The sequence below is a fragment of the Tachypleus tridentatus genome, chromosome 12 (genome assembly GCF_004210375.1).
Source record: "Tachypleus tridentatus isolate NWPU-2018 chromosome 12, ASM421037v1, whole genome shotgun sequence".
Taxonomy (NCBI): domain Eukaryota; kingdom Metazoa; phylum Arthropoda; class Merostomata; order Xiphosura; family Limulidae; genus Tachypleus; species Tachypleus tridentatus.
In genome coordinates, this window is record NC_134836.1 from 80,268,667 (window position 1) to 80,281,778 (window position 13,112).

The 13,112-nt window shown below is 31.7% G+C and overlaps 1 protein-coding gene across 6 annotated transcripts in view; it reads right to left on the reverse strand.

The window, feature by feature from the left end:
* Window positions 1-222: 222 nt before the first annotated feature.
* LOC143233779 (receptor-type guanylate cyclase Gyc76C-like) overlaps window positions 223-13,112 on the reverse strand; it is a 101,903-nt gene continuing 89,013 nt past the window's right edge. For 5 of the 6 annotated variants that reach the window (XM_076470432.1, XM_076470431.1, XM_076470434.1 and 2 more), the window contains 12 exons: window positions 12,886-13,044; window positions 12,652-12,756; window positions 11,352-11,423; window positions 11,011-11,176; window positions 9,983-10,135; window positions 8,406-8,583; window positions 7,733-7,873; window positions 7,190-7,313; window positions 5,906-6,149; window positions 4,136-4,234; window positions 3,594-3,685; window positions 223-1,432 (listed from right to left, as the gene is read on the reverse strand). In XM_076470432.1, the coding sequence (XP_076326547.1) occupies window positions 671-1,432; window positions 3,594-3,685; window positions 4,136-4,234; window positions 5,906-6,149; window positions 7,190-7,313; window positions 7,733-7,873; window positions 8,406-8,583; window positions 9,983-10,135; window positions 11,011-11,176; window positions 11,352-11,423; window positions 12,652-12,756; window positions 12,886-13,044 (2,295 nt within the window). In that variant the 3' untranslated portion in view covers window positions 223-670. Of the gene's footprint in view, window positions 1,433-3,534; window positions 3,686-4,135; window positions 4,235-5,905; window positions 6,150-7,189; window positions 7,314-7,732; window positions 7,874-8,405; window positions 8,584-9,982; window positions 10,136-11,010; window positions 11,177-11,351; window positions 11,424-12,651; window positions 12,757-12,885; window positions 13,045-13,112 lie in introns of all 6 variants that reach the window. The other variant, XM_076470436.1, reaches the window with a different exon arrangement.

Consider the following 13,112-nt stretch of genomic DNA (forward strand, 5'->3'; position numbering starts at 1 on the left):
CTTAATTAGATTTTAAAAGTGCACACATTCTTTCTGAATATTTCACTTTAAAGTTATATCTCTTAAGAAAATATAATCCATGGTATTTTATTCATGTATTCACGATGAAAATAAAATGGGCAAGAAAGAGATACATTCTCATTAGTTTAAACTAGATCTTAACCCTCGTGAAGATTATTTGTAATGCAAGTTCTTTGATGAAGAAATGAATAATCAACCACATAAAGATATAAGCCATATTTAAAAGCTGTCACTCGATACAAATAAAACTGATTCAGGTCTTTCTTGTGAGAATATGAGGACATCTTAGAAGCTCCTATAAGTCATATATAGTTACAAAGCATTAAACATAAAAAACTGTACAATTCAAAACGAGTAGTTTCTGTTTAAGTTTGGTACCGAATATGCAATTACTGTGAGGTAAACTCTCCAAATTATTACCTATTTTCTGTGTTTTAAAAAGACATTTAAGAGTTTCTTATATAAGTTTTCTCTACTTATTTTTATCCACAAGTTAAACACTTAGGAAATATATATTGCTGGTAGCTCCTTCTTCTCATTTTTGAGTATTCACACCTCTGAGTCAAACATTAAATATGTTCCAGTGTTTAGCCAACTATTATGTGACAGGTTTTATTTTAGTGATTTTTGTTGTTGTAAGACTTTCTTGTCACACTACACTTTCTTCGAGTTCCTGTTCAGGTATGGATTTACACTGGTTTATAAGAGAATTGCTAATTTTTTTGGAATCACTATCAACTAGTCTGCCACTCAGAAGACCTGTGAAAAAATCTTTCAGTGATGACCTTGGCCTATTTGGTTGAAGTATCTCATCATATGAGCGCCATGGTTTTGAAGTAGTCCTCATTAGTGGTGTTTGGAAATGAGGTTTTCTATCATCATTCACTGGGTGGCGAATTTCAAATCTAACTCCACCAGAATCTAGTAAAGGTTTATCACTTTCATCTACTGATATCATACCATTTTGGCTAGCTGGTGCATGCTTCTCTCTTTCAGATGTTGTATTGTTCGCTGCTTCTAGAGAAACCATGGCATCTATCGAACTATCAATACTTACGTCCTCTTGATCTTGACTTTTTAATTTTTTAAATTTATTTCTTAGTATCTGTGGGCTGGATCGTCTTGGAGAATGAGGGCTGTCTTGAACCACATAAAAATATGAAGGAAGACCTTGGGCAGAGATGTTGGAGTTTGAAACATCATCTGTTGTCCTAAGATGTCTTGTGTCAACCCTAAGAGAATGTCTTCTGGATGTATCAGCTGATGGTAGCTTGGGGCTTCGGCGTCGAAATTCTGTCTCACGAACAAAGGAAAAGAGTGATTGTGGCAAAATCATGTCCTTGGGGTCCCTTCGACGTTTAAAGCCACAAGAATGCCCTAATAACCAATATGTCTTAATTTCTCCTTTACCCTAAACATGGATGAAATATAGTAATAAGTACCTGGCTATTTACTTATATAAGTTTAAGTTTAAAATATCAAATGGTGGCTGGAGTTTTCTACTAAATTGTGAAACATAATTACTGTTAATTTTCTTAAGTGATGTAAAGATAAATATCTAGTTGAAATATAGAAAGATAAATACAATAAACTACCAATTACTAACAGAGTGGTCGATTCAAGACAACTAAGCCTAATTTTATTCCTATTACGAAATACTGTAAAATAAAATGAAAATAACTGGTTAACTTTATGAAAACAAGTAAATAGAAAGAGGTATGAGCATTTCCCTAAAAACAAACACATTTATAAGTTTCTTTTCTGAGGCATTAATGTAGATCTCTAAGTTTTTAAAAGTCAAGAGCTTTAGGCCTGGCATTGCTTGGAGGTTAGGGTATATGACTTGCAATCTAAGGGTTGCAGATTCAAGTCCTTGTCTCATTGAACATGCTCGACCTTTCAGACATGGAGGTATTGTTATGTGACAATCATATTACTCATTGGTAAACGAATAGCTCAACATTTGGTGGTAAGTGGTATTAATTAACTGCTTTCCCTCTAGACTATCACTATTGAATTAGGGACAGCTAGCACAGACAATCTTTGTGTAGAGCTGTGAAAAATTCTTAACCAAACCGATAATGTACTTCTAGGACTATGCCACTGTTTGTTATCAGTTCTTTGTCTCAAGTATAAAAACTCTAGCAATTTAACTGGTACTTGTATATGTCATATGATTTTAGTTTTCACTGTAAATATAAATAGAAACTTAGATAAAAGAAATTAATTACAAACTTTTACTATAAATTTAAATAGATGTTTAAACAAAATAATTTACTATACCGTGTTTCTCCGAAAATAAGACAGGACTTATATTAATTTTCACTCCAAAATATGACACTAGGGCTTATTTTCGGGGGATGTCTTATTTTGATATATTAAAAAAATGAAGTTACAAAGTAAAAATTATAAGACCTCTAAATAAATAGAAATTACAAAAAACATTCAGAAACTCATTTACAGGAATTTATTCAAAAACAATCATATCATCATCCTCTGGAATGTCTTGCAAATCATCTGTTTTTAAAATTCTTGCTGAGTTTTCACTTAACTCAATTTCTTGTAGAATTTTCACACCTACTCTCTCATGTTGAGCATGAGCATTAAACTATTAAACTAACTGATTAATACTTAAACAAACTAATTAACTAACTATTAAACTAATTAATAAATTAATTTTTTTTATTTCTTTCCTCTTCCTGCCACTCTTAACTAGGGCTTATTTTAAGGGTAGGGCTTATATTAAAACTATCCCCAAAAATCACACTAGGTCTTATTTTATGGGTAGGTCTTATTATCGGAGAAACACGGTAAATACAAACAGAATTAACGCTATCCTCTTTGAAAGAAAAAAAATGCTATTTAACTTTAATGCAATGACATGGTCAGGTGGTTAGGGTGCTCAACTTGCCATCTGAGAGTCTCAGGTTTGAATCTGCATCCCACCAAACATGCTTGCCCTATCAGCTGTGGGGGGAGTTATAATGTGATGGTCAGTCTCACTATTCATTGGTAAAAGAGTAGCCCAAGAGTAAGTGGTAGGTGGTGATGGCTAGCTGCCTTCCCTCCAGTCTGTTAAATTAGGGATGGCTAGTGCAGATAGCTCTCATGTAGATTAGCACATTAAAAACAAACACACAAACAGGTTATCAAATTTTAAAACTGTAGCATTTGACCATTTGTTATTAAATAATCTATGCCATAAGAGAGAAATCTTGAAAGATTATAAGATAAATAGGCCAACTCGGCCATGAGACAGAAATGTCAAAACGTTATAAGTTCATTAGGCTGTCTAAATTCACTAAACAGAAATCTTAAGAGAGCATTGTATGCTAAGGCTCTGTGCTAATATTGAAGAGTTAAAATGTATTTGTACAAATTAACTTTCATATACTTTAAAATGTAGTCGAATCTCTTGTACAACTTCCACACAAGATGTCTTCCTACATCCTCACTTTTATGTACAATCATCCATAATATCACCTAACACTGTTGTAAATGTACATTTCTTACCATTTCCCTGTAGAGTCGTCAAGTTCAACTGCACTTCTAAACACTTTCATAATGCTCACCTTCATGGCAACATAGCCCCTCTCTTCAGCTATGTAGCCTCCAAGCCGATCAAGGAAGTCCTTGCACTGAGGACTCACATGAATCTTCAAAGCTGGGGATGAAATGATGCACAGTTATTGAAAACTTATGTTGGAGTACAAAACATTCTAAAAACAAAACTATTTGTAAAGGAGTAACCCATAACTTGAACTTGTCTCTCCTGAAAATGTTATATTTTCTGGAAAATTAGTTAAATCTAACAGAAACAAATTTTAATATCTTTCAATAAACATACAACCAAAATTAAAAATTTCTGTCATTATTAATAACACTACTCAAGATAGACTGTATAGTAACTAGATACTGTAATAACATACCCATGATGGACTGTTCAGTTACTAACAGTAATATTAAAACATTACCCAAGATAGACTGTTCAGTTAATGACAGTAATATAATTATTGTTTATGCATGATCTTAGAATACACATTGCTAACAGTGAGGATAATTAGTTTTATATTTAAAAAAAACACAATATACGTCTTACAGAATATTTCAATACCTTCACCGTTAGACTCCATTCGTGAAGCTGTATTAACTGTATCTCCAAACAAACAGTATCTAGGCATTGTTAGTCCTACTACCCCCGCAACAACTGGTCCTAAAAATAAAAATAATAATATTAAGCAAAGCCTAGTTCCTACTGGATATAGCAGGTGTTTTTATAGACTTTAATTTATATTAAGAAATACTTAAGATATAAAAAATAAAGTTTAATGTCAATGTCAGCCAATACCATGAGACATATCCTGTCCTGGAAAAAAAATTATTGTATTAAAAATTATACACTTAAACTATGCACATTTCATCTCACACCACAAACAATAACAAACTTACAGATACCATATGTATTATTTCAGTTATTACATGTGTCAACATAATATGAAATACAACCATACTTGGGTACTTGGGTTATTATTTTAGCTCTTTTACCTCAACATTTAGGTACGTTAATGATATTGTAGCATTGTGCCAAATTAATTATTCAGTAGATCAAGTATTTGATAGTCATATCACAAATTTGTTTCTTTTCACCAAAGCTAAAACTAAAGATACAATGTGTGGTGTGGAAGCCAACATAATAGTTACATATAATTCAAATACCTCAAGTGTTTGAGATTGTTAGTAGTAATGGGAAAACGACTTTATGTCAAACACTGTTCCATCACTACCAAAGGCCCAATGTACATATCTGATTTGTTTTGCTAAGCAGTTACGATGAAGTGTGAAGTCTGTGAAACTAGTGTACTTTAAAGGAAGTAGTGAAACGAGGAATAGATTAGGCCTGTACATTATTTGTGGAGTTTTATTCTTCACTGAAGATACAAATGTTTAACATATTCACAATTAATTGTGGTAGTATCAATAGTGACATATTATTCAATTTCAGGTTATTAGTAATAAATAAAGGAATTTATTTCAAATCATGCAAACAGTAGAACAGTGTTAACAGAAATACTAACATTAACTGAATATGTTAGTTATCTAATATAATAAGTCATTGCTTTTATCTTCTCACATTGTCTGGCACAAGAAATATCATAACTCTCTGAAGACCTGCCAGCTTTCTGACCAGAATGAAACTTCATGCCACTTACAGAACATGATTAACACACAAATCAACCTAGAAATATGGGGGAAGTGGATAATATTACAAAATTTAATATCATTCTAGAAACATGGGGGAAGTGGATAATATTACAAAATTTAATATCACCTTAAAAACATGGGGGAAGTGTGTAATATTACAAAATTTAACATCACCTTAAAAACATGGGGGAAGTGTGTAATATTACAAAATTTAACATCACCTTAAAAACATGGGGGAAGTGTGTAATATTACAAAATTTAACATCATCCTAGACACAAAATATAAGTGGATAATATTACAAAATTTAATATCATTCTAGAAACGTGGGGGAGGTGGATAATATCTCCCTAGAGACACAAGGGAAGAGGGTGATATCACAAAATTTAATATCACCTTAGAATCATGGGGGAAGTGGAAAATATTACAAAATTGAATATCTTCCTAAAGACACAAGGGAAGTGGATAATATTATGAAATTTAATATCACCCTAGAAATAAGAGGGAAGTGGATATTATAAAATTTAATATCACCCTAGAAACATTGGGGGAAGTGAAGAACGCTATAAACTCGAAATCCTTGAGATAGTTAGGAAATTGGTGCCTCAAATGATAACATAGCATATGAAGATTGTAGGATATACAACCTAATGTTAAAATAAAACGTGTAAACTAATGGTTTACCAGTATGAATTCCAATTCGTAGTTTGAGTGTTTGGTTGGGTCGATGTCGTATTCTGAAACTCCGAATGGCATCCAACAACTCCAAAGCCATTGAGGCTATTTCTCCAGCATGTTGGTCACCATTCCGGATGGGTAGACCACTGACAACCATATATGCATCTCCGATTGTTTCCACTTTGTACACATTGTAGTGACTAATAATTGCATCAAACACTGTGTACAGGTCATTCAGGAATGTCACCACCTGAAAAATGGATTAAGTGGTTTCTATGCAGCTAGTTTCATCAGTAGAATGCATTCATTGCTAAACAACATGCTTAGTTACAGCAGCTAAGACTAGTAGAGCTCCTAACCACTAAGCAACAGAAAAGATAACACAAGTAGGTTGCATGGTTGATAAGCAGCCAGCATCATCAGTAAAATGGATTTGTTGCTAAGCTTCATCAGCTATGACTAGAAGATTCTTATTCTGTCTAACACACATACAGTATTCATGCTGTCTACCACAATTAAAGACCTTAATCCATTAGCACAGTTAAATAAACAGTCCTCAGCTGGACTACAACAGTTTCATGTGCAGTCCTTCATTACTTCTAGAGCAACTTTTGGATTGTTTAGAGAAAAACAGCTTAAACAAAAGTAGGTAATGTTACATTCTGATCTTGGCCTCTGTCAAGATTCTACATTTTACCTCCATCAGTGTGATATTAGCCTATAGTTACATTAACACTATCAAGATTCTACATCTTACCTCCATCAGTGTGATTTTGACCTATAGTTACATTAACACTATTAACATTCTACATCTTACCTCCATCAGTTTGATCTTGGCCTATAGTTACTTTAACACTATCAACATTCCACATCTTACCTCCATCAGTTTGATCTTGGCCTATAGTTACAATAATACTATCAAGATTCTACATCTTACCTCCATCAGTGTGATCTTGACCTATAGGTACATTAACACTATCTAGATTCTACATCTTGCCTCCATCAGTGTGATCTTGGCCTATAGTTACATATTTCTACATTTTACCTCCATCAGTTCGGTATTGGCCTATAGTTATATTAACACTATCAACATTCTACACTTTACCTCCATCAGTTTTAAGTTATCCTATAGTTACATTAACAATATCAACATTCTACATCTTGCCTCCATCAGTTTGATCTTGGCCTATAGTTACCTTAACACTATCAACATTTTACATCTTATCTCCATCAGGCTTATAGTTACAATAACTTTGCCTTAGTGTAATTCTACAAAGGTCTACAATTTACCTCCATTGGTGAGCTTTCTGCTGACATTGATGTGAAGCCTACAATGTCACTGAAGTAGATTGTCACAGCATCAAAGCTCTCAGGTATGACTGGCTCACCTCGCATCAGTTGTTCTGCAACAGATCTGATAAAATTCTGGTTTTATAATCAAACACATGTTGATCATGAAACAAATAATAAGTTCATAGATGAAAGTTATTTACTGAAGTTAAAATCAGAGAAAATATAATCCAACTTTCCCATAACATGATATACATTGTAAACAACAGGAATCTTCATTAAAAAAAGTCCCAAACCCTAATCATTTCTACAATAACATATGCATTTATCAATTTCAGTTTTAGTTCTAATTAACACAAATAACAACAAGATATACAAGTAACCATAAAGGAAAGACAAATAAAATTACAACAATATTAAATTATAAAACAAGGCCCAATAATGCTCTGGTATTTGAAAACAAAGAAAAGTGAAGTATCAAAAGTGAAATGTGTACATTTATGAAAGGAATACATATTGTGGAGTAAGTTGTAAGATATTTACTTGGGCAACATTCGATGAAGGAGGGCTTCAGTTTTCTTCTTCTCTTCTACTAATTGAGCTGTCCGTTCTTCCACTAACTCCTCCAGGTTATTAGCATATTTCTCCATCATGTCCATCATGTTATCCATGATGTTAGACTTCCTAAAACATAAGAACACTTCAATAGAAGCAATATTTTAATCCATAAACCTGAAGTTCTTAAAAGGGTTTTATTCTTTAACTTTGTTTATTAATTTTTATTTATCAAGGTATGAATATTAGTATGATATTTAGCTGTTAAACTCTCTCACACACTTTAAACCATTACAATGTTTTGTATTACGTCTTGTTGGTACACAAATAGTTTATATCATTATATTATTTATCATGTTGGAATTTTTTATTCATTTTAAATTTGTATAAATGTGATAAAGAGTTTAACAGCTAACAGCTAGATATTTACAGTTAAATTATAAGATGTGACAGGAAATGTTAATGTATTTTACATAATGTTTAAGGCTTACAGAATCAATTGAAGTAAATGTATTGTGCACCTTAAATCCAGTTTTCCAAGAAACATCTTTACACTTAGCATGACATAGGGTACATTCTGAGCAAAGCTATTTGTTTTAGAATTTTGTGAGGAAATGTTATTCTTGTTTTGAGTTATGTATTTTACAATATGGCTACTTACATGCCCTCCCTCATTCTCTGTAGTTTGACTCGAATGTGGGCAAAATCAGGCCTGTTCTCTGGTTTCTCATGCCAACATTCAGAGATAGTTTGAAGAATGTAATCTTGACATTCTAGGATTGAAATGTCTGGTCTGAAGGGGTCTTCCCCTTTGTATTCTACAATATTCTTCACAATCTCTTATAAAACAGTATCATAAAGAAAAAATTTGCTAGTTAATAGATAAATAACCAATTCACATTTTCTTTTATTAAAAAAGTTACAAAATGGACTTTTTTCACTAATATCTTACAGTAATTATTAAAAAAAGTTCCCTTAACATACGATGTTGACAATTCATTAATTTATTATTAATATCTTTAACTTATGCTAATTTAGAAAGTAATCTGATGCTGAAAAACAAACAAACAACATTTCTTAAAGTTGATGTGAAACTTACAGACTAATTTAATTACAGAAACACTGGACCACCAAAATGTTTTATATTACCATGTATTTAACCAATAAGAAAACTGCAAACAGATTCATTTGATGGAAATTGAAGTTTAATGATCAACAGCACAATGATGGCAACAATGAATGTTTGTCAGGTGACTGTATCGTAACAAACATTTAATTCTTGGATGTATATGTTCCATCTTTAACAAGCTATATTGAACAAGGTAAAGTATTAGGTACAGAAACTTATAAAGTTTAAAGATCTAGTAAAAAAAATACTTTAAATATGGAATCAAAGAATAAAGTCAATTAAAAAACAGCAAATAAGAAAGAATAGAATAGGGCAAGAATTACAAAAATATTATACAAGTATTCAGGACAGATATAATCGTAGTGAAACAGTATTAGTTAGGGTTTGAAATTTATTTATAATAGATATACTTTCTTTAATTAAACATTCAATATTAAATGATTCAGATGAGATGGTAACTGTTTACACTATGTGTGAAAACTGAGGAATCTGGAGGACTTTATAGTTTATTACCATTCCTCATTGATACTCTAATATGTTGGCAGCTTTTACTGGCATATAGATTTTGTAATTTATAAAGTGATCTAAATATCATTTGTAGTTTAACTTGTGTATACATATTTTAGTTATTATTAAAATTTGCGACTTAAGTGTGAAACCTTGCTTACCTGACAAAGGAATGATCAGTCTTAGTGGGTATTTATATCAACAGTTTATGGTTTCTTTGTGGGTTCAAATTTGTTAGAATGGAACCTACATGTTAGGGTTGAATCAAATGCAAGGGAAAGCCATTGTTTACTAGAATATCTTACACTTCCAAATAATTAACCAATACAAAAACTAAAATAAATAAATAAATACTGAATCAACAGCATATCCCACATTACCAAATCTTTAACCAGTAGAATATACTACAAATAACTGGACATTAGCATATCTTTACTAAAACTACCACATATTTAACAAACAGGAGAACTACTAACACAGTTAAACAATGAGATATTTCAGTAACTACACAAATACTGACGTAAAAGGAAGCATCATAAAGAGTAAGCAATTAAAAGAAAGCATATATTTCAAATCCAATGTATTAAAATCAGTGTTCATACCTTTTGGGTGTATAACTATACTGCCTGAAAATGGCCCCTGGCGGCTGATTATTTCATGTAAGATAATGGAAAAGGAGTATACATCGCCCTTCTGTGATCCTCTAGGATATTGAGAAGTGTCTCTCAGGATTTCAGGTGCCTTCCAAAGCATATCTTAAAATTAAAAGTCATAAATCATTCCTATATAGAGCAACACTATATATGGAGTTTAGAAAAAATCTTTGTTTCATTTACAACAGTTCCATATGATACCAATGATGACACACACATTACACATTAAATCATGAAATACTTTTCCTTTGATGAGACCAAAAGGGTAAAACATCAGCACACAAAAATATGAGTGAAGTTTCAGTACCACACATGGTATGCTTTTGAGTACAGAAACAGCAAAACTAAGTCTTTATCTAGGCACCAAATAATGTGGGTAAAATATCTTAATATAATTTACATAAATATAACCAGAAAACGGATACTAGAACAATGAAACCATAACACAATTTAAGCAAGATATACTGGAACAAGAAAAGAGTGAAACAACTAGAGAAAGTTGTACTGGAACAATAAAACAGAAACACAACTGGAGAAAGATGTACTGGAACTATAAAACACATCTATAAAACACTAAAACAGTGACACAACTGGAGAAAGATGTGATGGAGCAATAAAAATGTTATACAACTGGAGAAAGATGTGCTGGAACAATAAAATAGTAACACAACTGAAGAAAGATGTACTGGAACAATAAAATTGTTATACAACTGGAGAAAGATGTACTGGAACAGTAAAACAACTGGAGAAATATGTACTGGAAAAATAAAACAGTACCACAAATAGAGAAAGATGTACTGGAACAATAAAACAGTACCACAAATAGAGAAAGATGTACTGGAACAATAAAACAATAAAAAAACTAGAGAAAAATGTACTGGAACAATAAAACAACAACAATACTCAAGAAGTATTTACAGGAACAATACATCAGTTAATAAAGTAACAGAAAACAAAAATATCTGTGTGAATCTTACTTCGGTAATATTCATACTCGCTTATTGACCCATTTTCTTCATTGGTACGGACTTCGTGAAGACCAAAGTCAGTAACCTTTAAAACCCAGCGAGCTGTCACCACACAGTTAGATGATTTAAGATTGCCGTGGACACGAATCTCACTTTGGTGGAGATATGTCATTCCCTAAGAAGGTTAAATTAACTGGGAAACATTTCGACTCTAGGATACATTTATAAAATTTGGAAAACAATTAATAACTAAAGTAATGCTATGATATCTTTATAAACGTTTTGAAATGTAAATTATCTTCACCACATTGTATGATATTTGGAAAGGTTTGAGATATTACAAGACTTACTTTTATCAGGTCAAAAATGAGTGAGGCTGTAAACATATTGTCCAATCTGATGTCATCATTCTCCAGAATATCCTGATGAAAACATATCATATAATTACCATAACAATGTGATGAAAATACAGTATATAACAACCAAAACATTCTGTTAAAAAAGATCGTATAATTACTCAAACAATATGACGAAAATACAGTCGAAAATAATCAAAACATTCTGTTAAAAACATTACCAAAACAGTGTAATGAAAATATAATAGATAGCTTGTAAAAACTTCTGTTGAAAATAGTGGATAACTATCAAAATATTTTGTTGAAAATACAGTAGATGACACTGAAAGCATTAAATAGTGGATAACTATCAAAATATTCTGTTGAAAATAATGTACAACTACAAAACATTCTGTCAACATTAGTCGATTAGTACCACAACATTCTCATAAAATCCCAGTCAACAAGAAACCCACTCATGAGATTGTTATGTGCATTTCTTTGAAAAGTATCACAAAGAAATAGGGAAAGTATATGATATGTGTTGAACAGTCTGAGGAGGCAAAAGTAACTTTCAGAATTTAATAATCCTCTTGAAGAAATAAGTTAAAACAACTGGCTACCTCCTTACTTGTAAGAAAATTAAAGGAAAGATTTGAAATAGTGTAATTTCAGCAAATATTAAGGTAATTTTATTTTCAGTGATGTTATTAATACATTTTAATGCATAATTATTGAGAATAAACATGTTTGTAGTTTTCTTCTTGTATGTCTTCAATCCCAATGCCCAAATCCTTTAACAAATGTCTCTAGCACACATTTATTTAAGAACATCTTGTTCTGTCTTCTAGTGGCTTTTGGGTCTTCTCCATTACACCATATCTACTTTTGAAAATAACTTTTCAATGTTTTACTATACATAAAATTATAAGATCACAACATAAACACATTTCAATGTTTTACTGTACATATAGCTGTAGGATCAAAATATAAACACATTTTAATGTTTTACTGTATATATAACTATGGGGTCACAATATAAACACATTCCAGTGTTTTACTGTACATATAGATATAGGATAACAATATAAACACATTTCAATGTTCTACTGTACATATAGGTGTAGGATCACAGTATAAACACATTTCAATATCTTAGTACACATATAACTCTAGTATGACAATGTAAACACATTTAAATGTTTTACTGTATATACAGCTATAGGATCACAATATAAACGGAAAGGAAGGAAGTGAACATATTTTTAGTTGGTGGTAACTTTAATAAGAAGGACTAATTGAATTTCAAACTTACTTGAAGACTACCTCGTCCGCAGTATTCTGTTACTATAACCAGTCTGTTTGGTTCAATACACGCCCCTATGAACTGATTAACGTTGTCATGGTGAAGTTCTCGCATCTAGAGAGAAAGTTATAACAGTATTACCAAACAAGGATTCCATAAAGTAAGTTCATTATTCATGTTTCTTTTCTACAGAAGTCATTTTCGTTTACATAGTGTGTGATACTAGTGTAGTAAATACCTTACCATTTTCATTTCCTTCTTTATTTCTCTGGGAATATCCACAGATTTACGGTTGTATACTAATGGTTTCACAGCAACAAGACTTCCTTTGTACATTGCTGTCTGGGTGAAGACTTGTCCATACATTCGAGATTCAAAGGATACCTGACTCAACAGGCTTGCCTGAAGGTAAGAAACAGAGTTGCTAATGGAAGTGTAATAACATCCAAATATCATGGAAGAACAAAGGA